The sequence below is a fragment of the Semicossyphus pulcher genome, unplaced genomic scaffold, assembly GCF_022749685.1.
Source record: "Semicossyphus pulcher isolate SPU_LCO1_2020_fin unplaced genomic scaffold, fSemPul1.0.p SCAF_4, whole genome shotgun sequence".
In the NCBI taxonomy this organism is placed as follows: domain Eukaryota; kingdom Metazoa; phylum Chordata; class Actinopteri; order Labriformes; family Labridae; genus Semicossyphus; species Semicossyphus pulcher.
Window position 1 is genome coordinate 27,103,125 of NW_027211715.1, and position 15,017 is coordinate 27,118,141.

At 41.1% G+C, this 15,017-nt stretch overlaps 1 protein-coding gene across 3 annotated transcripts; it reads left to right on the plus strand.

Annotated features, from left to right (window-relative positions):
* The first annotated feature begins 551 nt into the window (after window positions 1–551).
* ttc14 (tetratricopeptide repeat domain 14) lies at window positions 552–14,798 on the plus strand. Of its 3 annotated transcripts, none has more exons than XM_069679789.1 (12): window positions 552–1,184; window positions 1,429–1,559; window positions 2,219–2,418; window positions 3,154–3,238; window positions 4,287–4,416; window positions 4,598–4,753; window positions 6,539–6,610; window positions 6,764–6,883; window positions 8,413–8,535; window positions 9,894–10,011; window positions 12,098–12,204; window positions 12,323–14,798. In XM_069679789.1, the coding sequence occupies exons 1-12, from the start codon at window positions 1,015–1,017 to the stop codon at window positions 13,323–13,325; spliced, it is 2,415 nt and encodes an 804-aa protein (XP_069535890.1). In that variant the 5' UTR covers window positions 552–1,014; the 3' UTR covers window positions 13,326–14,798. The 3 variants fall into 3 exon arrangements, 2 of the variants coding, with proteins under 2 accessions (XP_069535890.1, XP_069535891.1); XM_069679790.1 differs by having other exon boundaries at window positions 552–1,148; XR_011309387.1 differs by lacking the exon at window positions 12,323–14,798 and having other exon boundaries at window positions 9,894–11,732; window positions 12,098–12,181.
* Window positions 14,799–15,017: the final 219 nt, after the last annotated feature.

The window sequence follows — 15,017 nt, forward strand, 5'->3', positions numbered from 1 at the left end:
TTTAAATCACACAATGTAACTCCGTTGGAGATTTTAAAACCCAACTGAGAGGAACTTACAGTTTTGTCAACCACTGTGGACAAAGCCGTACCTTCTTATCTCTTTGCTGTTTTTGTCCTGTAGGCTACATGCTTAAGTGGTGTTTTTTAACAAAAAAATCTTATCCTGCTTTCTTTAATAGTCATATGCATCACTCGCTTTAAAATGTTGCCATGGAAAATGTAAACAAAGGCAGCGTAAAGTTTATCGCTTCATCTGACACCTACCCCAAGCCAGCAGTTTCAGCTGTTCAATATTACTATATAGAAATAATCAATCTTGTTGCTGATGGTCTGGTTTGCTTTTGTAGGTCATATAGAGTAATCAGAATTAATTTCAGTCTATTTCATATGCAGCCAAAAAAAACTCCTCACAGAAGACACTAAAACAGTTTTTTGATTCAACTCTATTGGTCCGGCCACTATTCAATGGTTCCCAGATGGAATTTGTTTCTCTCGACACTTTCAGTGTAACACATCCTGCGCATGCTCATTCGATTCGTTTGTGTGTATGGCTATTCATGGTTGAAGAGTAGTGGGGCTCTAGCGTAACTTTGTACAAATAAAACGACAGTTGTGCGTTTTGTTATAGCGAAAGGGAAAACTTTGCAAAGGTTTAACCAGCGTATTAGCGTGATTTTTAACAACACAACGAACTCCAAATTACAATCTGACATAGTATTAGCTAGGCTAACTAGCGTTTATTTTGCTAGCGAGCTGAACGACGCAGGGGAATGTTTTTACGGTACTTTAAACGTGTTTCTCGTCCTGTTCTCTAAAAAATAAAAACAATTCGAGAGTAAGATTTTAAATACGTTAAATTGCTGTATCCAGATGTCTCAGTGTAAAGACACATATCACTCGCCACATTTTGCTAACAGCTAAATCGATTTAACCAGAGACAAGGACCCTCAACGGCTGCTGTGTCTTTGACTTGAACGAGTATGTAAGTGCAGATCTGAAAGAGAAACAGAGAATGGATAAAGAATTGCTCAGGCAGTGTCTGACGTTTCATGGACAATCACTTTTCAACAAACTGAAATGTGAACAAACTGAAAACCCAGACTTTCAAGATGTGGTGTCTGACCTGTGCAAGACCACGTGTGAGAGGTATGTCGGCATAAAACCTCTAGCCCCCAGGGAAGTGTAAGCGTCTTTACATTTATTATATGATTTCTTCTAATATTACTTAAAGGTTCTAAAGATATAATTCCAGTTTGGTTATACAGTAAGCTTTGTCTGACATTTCTGATCACCTGTAGATAAAAGATCACTTATCCCTCTTTGCTTGAATTCACTTGTGCCAGGTATGCATTACATAAACACTTAACTTGGCAGAAGATGATTCACTAAAGAGCCTCTTCAGAACATTTCTTTTCTGTTTGTGCAGCGGAAGTAAAGGGCAGGACAATCCCCTTGTGGAGCAGTTCATTGCCAGGAAGGCAGACATCCTGTTCTGTCCAGCATGGAAGACCGCCACTGTTCAGGAGGAGGAGCATGTAGAGGAGGAGGAGGCTGCAGGTGTGTTAGTTTGACCACATCTCTCAGGCCTCTGTCCCCATTAGGCTGTACAATTAGTTTGTTCTATTAAGACACACTTTAAATAGATTTTTTTCATCTACTTATAGAAAAAGTTTTTTTTTTAATAGCTTCCATGTCATGTGACCCAGTGTCCTCAAATCCATGCCAGATGTTAATACTCACTTGGACAAATAAGACACACCTCATTGCATTGGATTTAATGTTAATATTTTTATGTAAAATTTTATGTTTGGTTATTTGTTTTTTTCAACGGACATGCTCAGTCATGATTGCCATTCCGTCATGTCAACAATTACCATCTCCATCCACACCAAAATACTTGAACACAAATATAACTGTATAATTGTCACAGACCCCCGTTGTGACAGAGCGGGCTAATATCACTGATTAGCAAAGAACTGCTTTGTGCAAACCTAAACAATTAACTGGCATTCCCTGGAGACAGATTGTGAATGCCCCAAATTTGGGTGACTAAAATGCCAGTGTTGTGTTGATGGAGAACCAACACAGTGAGAGAAAAAAATGTTTTTTATGCAAATGTGGATGTATCCTCAGTATTTACAGAGCCTGTCAGAAATAATGAGATGCATCTTTGTGTGCAACATGTTTAATTCAGCTTTCAACCTGTGCTTTCTCAGAGCCGTATGCCGTCATGCCACCAGTGGAGTTATTCATGGAGGTGTCCTACGAGGAGAGAAAAGCCATGCTGTACAGGGACTTGGAAAGAGGAGACATAGTGGTTGGGAGGATCAACAACATCAGAGAATATGGCTTCTTTCTCACTTTGCTTTGCACTGCAGGAGGACTGAAGAGAGACATAGAAGACCTGGAGTTGTCGGTAGGTTAACACGTCATGCCATAAACCATGTAACTGATATAAACCAGTTAATCCACCATTAAACAGTATATGCAGAAGACTAGAGGTGGTCAGTTAGACAGTAATATGCAAACTCTGGGGTTCTGGACATTTCTGTATGACTGGCAGTGGGAATAAACAATGTTGCTCTTGGTGCACTGTGCAGGATGAGATCTTATGTAAGCTAAGTCACATGCTTGGCTTGTTTGCATGATGGGTATCTCAGCTATGAATGCCCCGCTGTAAGCTATATTTGGCTTCCATGAATCTTCTGTCCTAAAGGTTCAAAGGTGGTAGCGTCACAGAAGTATAGTTACTTTAGTAACTTTTTTTTATCTCTATGAAGAGACTCTGCATAAAAGACAGAATTTGTAGGCAAAGGACAAGATAACTTATATTGCAATAACATAAAACATCAACAGGCATATCCAAACACGTTCAGCTTATCATCCATCGTACACTTAAATGAATGCATGAGACATAAAAATACTATGATTGTTTGTCTCATTCATCCCCGCAAAACATCGTCTTAATGTCTTGGTTAGTTCTGTGCAAATGCTGTCAGATCAGATTGTTCATACTAGTCCGTCACCTTACATCCTTCTTCCTCCCACTAAATCTTTTTACTCTGTACTCTCATTGTTTAATAAAGACCTAAATTCTTCCCTCAAAATGTAATTAAACTTTGTGTTCCCACTCTCCTCTTTCTGCCTCCAGGCTCTATGTCACATCAGAGAAATTCCCTCCACTGGCAGCCATGATGATCCTCTGTCCTACTACCAGATTGGGGACTTCATCAGAGGTTAGTGCCTTATAACATGTCACACTGCGCACACACAGTTTTTGAGTATTGTAAAAGCCCATGTCCACAGGAAACTCCACACTTGCTCTCTTTCAATTGTAATTGTGTATGAATTTTCTGGCGATCAGAGAGATGTTTTACAGGATAACTATCTGGACCTGGCTGCAAGTCCAAATCGAGATTGTATCGTTGTAAACGCGTGGTATCGAAAAAACAGTGGTTTAATTATGCACAGACTTAGGCTTGTCTTCCCTGAAGTTGCTGGAAGGCTTCTATCTCATGTTGACTTTAAACTTAAAAAGGTTTGGTGGAAAAATGGACTTGATTTTATAAGGACCATATTTGCAATTATAGAAAGTTGCATCTTGAAGTTTTTAGAAGGAGTTCAATTTCCAAAACAACCATTCTTCTGCCCGGCCAGTCAACTCTACTGGTGTCCCAGTATCGTACACGTCTTTTTTGGAATTCTTTAATTGTTAGAAATGTCCTTAGCTTTGTTCTGAGCATTGTGAAAGAAAGTGTGTTGTGCCAATGCGAAGGCCTTCTGTGACGGAACAAAACAACTGAACCGGTCACAACCTTTGTTGCAGCCTGATGTTATGTCATCTGATTGCATTGTTGTGGTAAATTAAGTTAAGCCTTCCTCATAGTTTTATTAACCACATCGCGATGTGTTGACATCCGCAGAGCTTACAGACTCTTGTTACTGTCAATCAAAACAGCCTTCCAGGTTCATATTTTATTATCTTACCTGGAAGGACACGCCCCACCAACGCACAGCTGTTTCAGTCACTTCTTCTGAAAGAGGCCAGATAGTTTTGATCACACCCAACCCTCAATGGATTGCGGAAATTATTTTACACCTCGTCATCATCATTTATAACTAAAGCTTCTCTTGCATGTTTTATGCATTGAGGAAACATTATTCTTATTATTAGTAAACCTTTGCAATACTTTTTGCTTCATTTGGTCTAGTTTGCTTTATTCAATCTACTAGCTGACAAATAAAAATGTGTTTACCTAAGATCTGCATCTTGTCATTCTGTAGCTGCAGTGAAAGATATCGACCGCTACCAGGAGAAAATCACAATCTCCCTCCACCAGGCATCTCTTTCCTCCACCTTGGAGCACATCAAACTGGGTGTCATACCCAGGGAGGAGCTGCCCATACACTACAGGTAACATGACAATATAAAATATAAAACAATGAACTGTTTGAGAAACTACTTGAAAAACAAACTGTGTGAAATGAATTGACATTTAATATTAGCAGGAACTTCTGTAACTGCAATAACCTGTGTTCAGTGTTTTTCATGTTGTGTTCAATTCTAGCTGAACTCTCACTCCTCTCCTCTTAAGTCGTAGTGTTCGTGCAGCTGCTGACTCCAGTGAGACGTACGAGTGTATACTGAGGAGTTGCCACGGTTACCACAATCCCTCTGTCGTGGACTACCTGCTTGAGAAGGTGGGAATCAGTGACAACCATCCACCATCGATGATGAGAGGACTACAAAGGTAAGACGCATCCACTGGCTGACTCTTTGTTGTGTTGCATAATCCTGCATTTGCCAGGGTTTGCAAAACAGCACACGCTAAAACCTGTGTAGCTCAGCACCTTCATCAACTTGTTACCTGCAATTATCTTTGTAAGTCATGATAATTACTATTATTATAAGTAAGTGAGTGTAAATCAGAACCCGCCTTTAAGTTCAAAGACCCACACCGTGATTAAACACAGCTATTTTTTGCCTTCATGTCATCCATTCTGATGCACTACCTAGCATCTAGCCTGCATCTTTGACGAATCGGTGACGACCCATTGTTTGTCTGCATGTGAATTTAGGTTTCAAAGTTGTGCTGTAGACGATAAAGAAACTCTTGCAGCTAATAAGGGTTCAAAACATTAGATGTTGAAAATACTGCACGATCATTTAACCTTTAGATTTCGCAGGGCAAAAAACACGTTTGTTCTAACTCACTGAATATAATTATTACCCCTTGGTAGGGATGCACGATATTATCAGCACGTTATCGGTATCGGATGATATTGGCTTAAAAATGAACTATCGGATATCGGCCAACACGCCGATATCCGCCGATATAATTAACCGATACAATAATGGGCTGCTGCATACTTGATTAAATGCCCGACCTCGGCGCAATGTCCCCGGTGCGAAGAAGACCTGCGCGGCGCAGCGTGATGACGTCACCTGTGTCTACCTGCAGCATGAGAGAGTTAGAAGCCAAAATGTCCGTGGTGTGGATGTTTTTTTAAAGTGTCTGAAATAGAAAGCAAAACTGCTGTTTGCAATGACTGCTCAGCTTCGGTGATGCGAGGAGGAGCCAAGGCAAAGTCTTTCAACACTACAAACTTGATTAACCATCTCAAGACCCGTCACCCCAACCGCTGTAACAAATGTGATAAGAGTATCAACATTATACTGTACGCTAATTCCAATACAGAAGAGAGTTGATGATCTCTGCAATTAGGTGTGTGGGAAAAAAATATCGGTAATCGGCTAAAAGAGTTGTAAAATATCGGCCTATCGGCAAAAAATCCAATATCGTGTATCCCTACGCCTTGGTAATACTGTGAAAGAATGTAAATACTGAACATGTTTAATATTTACAATTTGGAATCGGTGCGGACACGACGGCCTTCCGAGCAGATTTGGGGGAAGTAAAATCACTCTTAACAGACCTCACACCACTGGAGCATCTGGCAAGATCATCTTTAGAACCATCAAAAAAATCGGGGCTTTGCTTACGATTGCCTGAAGGGGGGAATCGGGCCCAAAATCGGCCCAATTATCTTGTAGTGTGCACCCGACTTAAGCTTTCAAACATGTTACCTTTTGGGATGGAGCCTTTGGTATAATGGCAATCCTTTTACATCATTTTCATTCGATCAGATGAACCCAAGCTAGCTGTCAGCTACCCGCAGATTAATTAGTGTCAGTTGAGTGGAGTAAAAAAACACAAGGATTTATTTTGGATTCAGGAGGGACATGTTTCAAATTGGTCAACGATCCAAATCTGCAACCCACTGCCAGGTAAACTAGGGTTTCACATAATTGAAGTTTCATGCAAAGCTCTTTAAAAATAAGAGAAAAAGCTCACTCAAGAAAGTGTACTTTATATATTCATTATCATGGAATAGATGAGGTACACACTGATGACGAAAGGCTGATGATGAGAGGCAAACCTGATGGAGAGGATACCTGCAGTGATGAGAGAGGACTGCGGGCTGCTTTGAAAGGTTGCTAGGGTTCTCAACTGTGCATCCGTGTTTCTCTACAGTAAACTTTTCCAAGAAGAGGACTTCGCCTCTGCAATCCGGAAGAAGCAGTCTGCATCATGGGCCTTGAAGTGGTAATTCTTAACCTCTAAATGTTACTGCAGGATACAAACCTGAAGGGACTTTTTCCTTTACTGGGATATTGTTTTAATGTATCTTCCTCTGGCGTCTTCTGACATGTATATAAAGCTCTTCTCCCTGTTCCTTGTCTGTCTCTGTTCTCTCAGTGTCCGTGCTGGTGTGGACCACTTCAAACACGGTCGCCACGTTGAAGCGATGAATGAATACAACAAAGCCTTGGATATCGACACGAAGAATGTAGAAGCACTGGTGGCGCGTGGAGCTCTGTGAGTCAATAGTCAAGTCAATACTTATACCCCTTTCCAACCGACATCTTCAGACCCGGCAAGACCTGCTTATAGATACCGATTGTGTCTTTTCCCATTGCCAGTGAAGTATCCTGCTTTCGGTCTCTTTTCTGCTGCGTCACAAAAGCGCCCCTGAAACAGGGTTAGAAAAGGGTGGGAAAGCGACTTTATTTTAAGTCACACAACCCATCTTTGGCTTTATTTAGCTGTAAAACTCTGGTTTGGTTTGGTGTCATGATTTCAACTTATTAGTTGAACTTCTAAGTGAAGAGAAGGCCTTGTGACAAATGTTATACCACACCTATTCCTATCATCATTTGATTGTCTCTGTTAGAAAGAAAAGCTGCTCTTGGCTTGCTGCCTGCTCAGCATAATACCGCAAACACATACCAATTATTATGAGCTGATAAAAAAAATATGAGAAATGTTGGTATGTTATGACAATAGGGGGACTCTCCCTAACAGATAAATGATGCAGGAAACTGCAGTATTATTGCACAATTGTTGAAATGTTCTGGTGTTTACTTACATACATATTTGTTTGTTTAACTTTTGAACTTACTGGGAATCTACACCGACACTGTAGCGTCAGACGAACCTGCGTGGCATGTAACGCAAGCGTCAAGGCAGCGTCTGTTTTGCAATCCACACCGGCTGTGACTACAGCAGAGATGAATCTCAAAGTTAGACAATGATAGTTATGATTCCTGGTCATAAATAGGGGCGACAGTGACGCCAAAAAGTGTGCAGACTGCTGGAAACAGTAGAAGAAGACAACTTTGCAACCGACTTGTAGATTTATTTCTTAATTGTGCATAAACTCTGTATTTATGTAGGATGTAGAATCCCAGATGTTGAGGAAATGTACATTGCTCTTTGCCTGCTCATCTAGTCTGTCAAAAACATCAATATGAACTGGAAATGAAGGCCAAAATGAAGAGATCACATGGTTTAACATGGATACGCTTTACTGACGCACAGCAGCGAGGAAAAATAGAGTTGACGTGCAAAACAAACGGAGCAGCAGAAAATGACTCTCGTATTACACCCGCCCCTCTGCGCAGCATTCATATTGCAGCACTGAATAACATTGGAGCGGTTCTGTCTCGGCACACGCATGCCAAAAATATGCTTTGCATACGTTGCCTGTGATTCCCTATTAGGCTGCAACTAACAACTATTTTCCTTATTGATTAATCTGCTGGTTATTTTCCAGATTAACTGGTTAAAGGTTTAGTTTATAGTTTGTCTTAAAGTTGTGAAAATGCTCAGCACAATTTCCCTGAGCTCAGAGGGACGCCTTCAAACTGCTTCCTTCGCCTTCTACTGTCACAAATGATGAAATTGAAAGGATCAAATTCTTGCGTAGATAAACCAGAATCTGTTTGACATTTTTGCTTGTAAAAAAAGTTGGCAAAACATTTTCTTTCGATCCACTGATCAATTGATTAATCGATTTAGATGTTGTTTTGTTCTGACTGTGTGTTCCCTTCATTGGTTGTTCACAGGTATGCAAACAAAGGCAGCATCATGAAGGCTATATCAGACTTTGAATTGGCTCTGGAGAACTGTCCAGATCACCGCAACGCCAAGAAGTACCTCTGCCAGACACTGGTGGAGAGAGGAAAACAGTAAGCAGCGCTACCTTTGCTTTGATAATAGATACAATAAAACAAAAAGGAGATTGATAGAAAAAAAGTCTGCTGCATTCATGTAGAGAGTTCAATAGCAGTTTCTTTACAGGGTATCTGATGTGGTAGCTTTATTGTTGCTCCTAGCTGCTGTTTCTCACTGGACATGTTACATGTGTTACGTTACCAACCTAGAACAAATAGAAAGTAACTTGATTTGATATAAACAAGGATTTATCTCTGAGCAGTTTACAGCAATTTCTTTTTATTTCCTAATGCTAAAAATGACCATTAGGGTTCTTACGCAGTAATCATGGAATATCGTGGAACAATCTGTAATTTGATGTTAGTAATGGAGTTTTAATTTGGCAGCTATTTTAGATTTAGTCTTAGTCTTCAGATGAAAATTAGTTTTAGTAAGTTTTAGTCACATTTTAGTCACTTTTACCCTTTATAGTCTTGTTGCAGTCAATGAAAACCATTTAAGTCCAGTTTTAGTCAATAAAAAGTCATCACCTTTTAGTCAAAACATTTTCTCTCTTGAGAACAACTCCAGTCTCCAAATTTTTCCCTGTTTGTTTCAGGTAAAATTAAGACTTTAAATTTCAGCAGATCATCCACACGGTAAATGAACGATGCAGACGCCGCATCAAAAGATTACGTTTCATCATCGCTTCTCATTTAAACAGTCCGACTGAAGCAGACAGCCTATCATCACTCCTTTTTGTGCAGAAGAAACATCAAATGACGCGTAAAACGCTCCTTTTTTTCTGTGAGCGTGCACAGAGCCTGAAGCAGAAAGCCTGGGTTAACTGAGAACGTTCACAACCATCTTTGTGATACCCGTTAGCTCCTACCGGGTTACCCAGTTACAGGAATGAATTGCTTGTGTTTTGACAGACAGATTAGACACACTTACATTTAAGTCCTGTCTCGCCTCGTTAATGAAAACTAAACGTGTCATCATTTTTTTTATTCTCAACAATCTAATTTTAGCTCGTCAATGTCTCGTCTTCGTCGTAGAAAAAGATTTTTGATGAGCATTTTCCGTCATTTTCATCAACTAAATACATTTTTAAAACACGAGTCATCGTCGACACTTTTATAAACTTCTTGTGCTTAAAGTCAGCAGAGGCGACAGAATCCCAGAAAGCGTGAAGGGACATTGAGTTTCCGTCACATAAAAATGCTCTTAAGGAACAGAATACTGAGCATCAGCCGGGCTGGTGTGTTCCCATTATAAAAACGAGGCCAATAGGGGAGTGGTAACAGGATAATTGGAATTAATTGTAACTGAGTAATACTTATGACCTGTACACATTTCCTCGTTTACTCATAGATCTAATTTGTGTGTCTAGACTTGAAGAACAAGAAAAACTAGTAACAGCAGAGGGATTGTACAGGAGAGCGCTTTCTCTCGATGACCTTAACCCTGAAGCTAAGGAGGCCCTTCACAAGATCACAGACACCATACAGGTGAGCGGGCCACAGCACACACGCATACACACACTGATCCGTAGCTGAAGAGCATCTCATCCTGTGGAAAACTGTAAAAACAACAGACTGTGTTGAGATTCAGAAGCATTTGAGAGAGAGACAACTGAGATGAGCCCGGACTGGCATTTCTGTCAGTTATTTTAAACAGATGTAAAAATGCATAGTGGTGTGATCCAGTCGTGGGGTCTCATTACAGTTACATTATTTTCCAATCTTAACCTGGCAAGCAGTTCTAGCCTTTTCTTGAATCTCTGCAGCCACAGTATGAAAGTCACCCTTAAGAAAAAGGCAGTGTGTTTGTGACCTGTATGACCACCTGCAGAGCAGCATGGCTGACCAGATCCTAAAGCAGCAATCAAATAAGAAATCAATCATCTTGGTAGTGGATTTACATATATTTGAGTAGCCTTTTAATCATATGGGTGTTCTTGTTGTTGCCTCTTTTTCCTTTTCACTGCCAAACAGACCTAACAACAGTGAAGCTGCTGTGTTTGATAGCTGAATTTAGGACAGGCTCTATGCCATCCTAAATTAGGAAATTCTTTGGTTAAAATGGTTCTGTTATAGCTCAACTCATATCCTAACAGAGAGAGAGATTAGAGAGAGAGCTTCCACCTTCCACCTTCTGGATCTCTCGCCCTATTGAGATACGCAACGCAACAACCATTCAGTCATTTAAAAAAACTGCTTCCTTTTCAACAAGATCTACAATCAATAACAACAAGTTACTAAGCTCCCTTTGTTTCCTTGTCCTTGTGTTTATTTGTTTGAACTCCCATGTAAAGTGGCCTTGGGTTTCTTGAAAGACCCTATATAAAGTTATAATTATTATTAAATGGCATCCAAAATTTCAACATAATAGGATGTTTCTTTTATGAGGCACTCAAACACAACTCCAGCTGAATGCTAGTGTTCTCTGTACCCTCTGAATGAATAAATAGGGACTTATTAACCAGCCATATTTGCCATGTCAACCTGAAGGGTGTTGTCAGTGTTTTGCCGACAACTCATTTCTGCTTCCCCATAAAATAGCTACAAAGATCATTTAGGTGTAAATTCTAGAACTATTGAGACATGATCTTACAATCACGTGTATGTGGACCAATTTGCTTTAATAGTTACCTGCAGGATTTTTATGACAGTAAGGTAGGTCTGTAATGCCAGAGAATTATCTTGGGCGTGCAGTAAATCCAGTTCCTAATTGGCCTGAATGAGTCACAGTGACGGCTGCCAATTCAGCTGGTTTAAATAAATCAAACCAGTTTATGTTTACATGCCGGGCCTAACAAAACAAAAATATACCCAACTAGTCTGCATGCGACTGTAAGTCTGATCAGGTCTAATAAGGCAAACAAGTGTAAACACCTGATTGTGTGGTGAGGCTTTAAATACATTCGAAGCGCTGTCCATGGTGCTGAATCTGGGCGGAGATTGTACAGACGCTCTACTTGTTCCCATTGTTGAATTTTTACATGAACACATTTATGTTTCTGACTCTATGGTTTGTAATACTGATGAAGTGTTTTGGTGTTTGTGTGTGTGTCTGCGACCCCGGGACTCTGCCCTTTGACCCTCCAACTGCCACGGCCTTGTTGCTGCTTTGTGGGGGGGGTGAAACAAAAAAAAAAAAAAAAAATGGACAATGACAACGACCCCTCCACTGGACACTGTCGTGCGCCGCGTCCCCTGGTCAACGTACGGTAACGTTGAAACCTTCTTTGTCTCAATGGGGAACAAATGCTGTTTGTTTTCTCTGCACTTCTTTGTTCCTCTGTCCATCCATCTGCTTCTACATGCTCTTGGATCAAACCACTTCTTCTGTGGTAAATAAACAACTCGCTGTAAATTTTGTGATCATTCTGCTTATGCTCTTCTGACCTTTTTTCAATTCTTGACCTTCCTCTTCCTCTCCATACTTTCTACTGCAACATGAATGACTGAATAAATGAATGTGGGGCCTCTGCTGCATGTCTATGGTCATGGCGTGCATGTGTTTGAATATATCGCTATGGACATTTGCCTGCAATTGTCATGTCTTGCCTTTCCTCGTCGGGCGACCGTAAAGAAATCGATTCGCCTGCGAGAAGAAGCTCTTGCTAAGGAGCAGGTGAAAGCTACAAGCAGCCAGACCAGCGCTGAGAAATTGCGTAAGATCTTAAAAGAGGAGAAAAGGTGAGTTGGCTCTGATCTTTATAAGGTATGGCAGGTAAATATACTGCAGAAAAAGCCTTAAAACTTAATGCAAAAGCTTCCTTAAGAGATAAGTTTCAATAAACTTCTTTTTTCACAGGATGAAGAAAAAACGAAAGAGATCAGCCTCTTCCTCCTCGTCATCCTCCGTCTCCTCCGGGAAATCTTCTTCTTCCTCCTCCTCGTCCTCCTCATCTCGCAGAAGGTCGAAAAAGAAGAAGAAAAAGAGGAGGAGGTCTGACCGGGGAAGCAAGCGTCATCGCAGGATCTCCTCAAGGGAGAGTAGGAGGAGTGAGGATGGTAAGAGCGAGAGGGACAGGAAGGAGAAAGAGGAGGAAGAGGTGGAGTGGTATCCCGCTCCTCCTAACACCTCAGCCACCTTTCTGAACCGGAAGGGAGGCCCTGGGTTTGGAGAGAGGGATGATGAGGAGGTAGAGGAGAAGGATGTCGAGGATAGAAGGATCTCTCAGCTGTATTCCTTATCGGCAGCTTCAGACGAAGATGAGTCCGACTCCTCGCGTAGAGAAAGGAAGAGGAGGGACAGAGAGGAGAGCAGGACAAGGAGAAAGAAAAACAGTCTGAGTGGAAGCCCAGAAAGAGAGGAGAGGACGAGCAGGAGTGGAGAAGGGAGGGATAAAAGCAGGGATAGATGGAAGGAGGATGACAGGAAAGACAGGAGAGACAGCAACTCAAAGAGGAGGAGCAGCTTAGACGGAGACGGAAAACGGAGAGTCTCCTGTTCGTCAGCGGAGTCTGAGTATTCACGGAAATCCAGTTTCAAATCGGAATATTTAGGGAACTCTGGCTCTGCGTCCAAACAGTCGGAGAGCAGGATGAGACATGACTCTTCCAAGAGGAACTCCTTCGATGGTGGTAGGTATGAGAACAGAGGGAGGGAGGAAATTCAGGAGGTAGAAGAGAGGGACAGTCGAAGGAGGAAAGCAGAGGAAGAGAACAGCAGGTCAGAACGAGGAGGTGCAGAAAATCATAACAGAAAGAGTTTGCAGGAAGTGCGGCCTAAAAAAGACCTTCCCTCTAACCTCTTGAGCATTTTCAATCAGATCGCCCAGTTTGAGAAGGAGAAAGGAGGCAAGCCGAAATAATCTCCATCTCAAAAGTCCAGCATGTGCCCAATACTCGTGAAACAAGACTGTGAAATTCATCATGAATTCTGGACTGTAAATAGAGATAACTCTGCTGAAGCAACGGCCAAATGTATTGTTGGTTGAATGTCCGTTGTTGTTGCAAGTCGCCTTTATTGTTAGTCTTTTACTTTGACATGTCTTATTCTTTAGGGTGGATTTGAGGCCTGTGAGCAACTGCAGTGACTGTAGGATAATAGTTCAAAGTGTTGATCTGAATTGATTGAAAAGATATAATCTCGAAGATTTTCATGTAAATAAATGCCTGTTAAGTCTCTATCTATCGCCGAGTAAGGTAACACAATGGGGATGAGCCTATGGCCCACTGATGAAAGCCTTTGCATTTGCAGTATTACAATCTGGGTGTCTGTGGCGACCTTTGCGGAAAAAATCACAAACAGCGCCCAGTTAGTGACGCGTTCTCCATCACCCAGCAGTGGTTGGTCTGCCAGAGAGGGTGGGCGGAGCTAAGCTGCTTTTCCGGTCTGTTGCGAGTAAACAGTAATCTACTATGGCTGAACAAACAAAGGAAAGATCGTTGACTACAGATACAACTTCAAAAATAAGTGAAAATCCAGGGCACCAGTTAGGCTCAGGGGTTAAATCGGTGACCACACACAGAGGCTATAGTCCTCGATGCGAGGGCCCCGGGTTCAACTCCTGCCCTCAGCCCTTTGCCGTGTGTCGTTCCCACTCTCTCTTCCTCCATTTTTGCGACTATCCTCGGTCCTCTCTTTGACATAAAGGCATAAAAAGCCCAAAAAATAATCTTAAAAAAAAAAAGAAATGTGAAAATCCAAAGAAAAAGAAACGAAATCGACGCTCAGATGAAGCAAACAGTCTGAAAAGGAAAGCGACCGTCAGCGAGGAAAATCAAGAGTTACAACCGGAGCCAACCGTGGACATCTGGTTATCTGGGATGTATGCGCCTGCAATTGCCTTTTATCGCCATGAGGTGCCGCCAAATAGAACGACACAGAGAACTTCGAGATTATAACTTTAATACAAAATGCTTTGCTAACATGGTAATATTGTAACTGGTGATTGAAGGTGAATATCACGACAAAAACATGATTACACTTTCCTTTTTAAAAATAACTTTAAAGGTAATTTTTTGGAACATTTTGAGAAAGTGATTACATCATCCAGTGGTCTCATCATTTGCTACAGGCTTTAATATCTCTCGTTTTGTGTTCGACTAAAGTCCAGACTTTCTGCTGAAGAGGAAACTGCCTTATGTTTACTGCCTTGCGCCATTTTGTGCATTCTTTCCGTGGCTTGTTAAACCCTTTTCCCTACACAAACCTGACTGTTAGGTACTACTGTACTTTTTCCAAGCTTTACACAGTACGGATGTTCCACATGTGTTCCAACAAATCTTCTCTCCTGTAGTAGAACAAACACAGTTCAATCAATAAAGCATTTTAAATGTGAAATCTACATGTCCTGGCTTTGTCCTTGATTTACACGTCCTTGATTTAGTTCTCAAGTATTACATTTCACGTTCATAATGTCACCACAAGAGTAGATGTTATTTGAGCTCAAGTTCATGTAAATTAGTCCCACATTCACACGCAGAATGTCATACAAAATCTCATCTTTAGGCTAAACAGATTTCTTTATTAATCTTTTTAAAACTCCGGGTGAAATGTA

Excerpts from the sequence above, each read along its gene's own strand:
- ttc14 (XM_069679789.1), top strand. The coding sequence starts at position 1,015 with ATGGATAAAGAATTGCTCAGGCAGTGTCTGACGTTTCATGGACAATCA. Across the intron at positions 6,884-8,412 it reads CTGGTGGCGCGTGGAGCTCT|GTATGCAAACAAAGGCAGCA; the intron begins GTGAGTCAATAG and ends GGTTGTTCACAG. Across the intron at positions 8,536-9,893 it reads CTGGTGGAGAGAGGAAAACA|ACTTGAAGAACAAGAAAAAC; the intron begins GTAAGCAGCGCT and ends TTGTGTGTCTAG.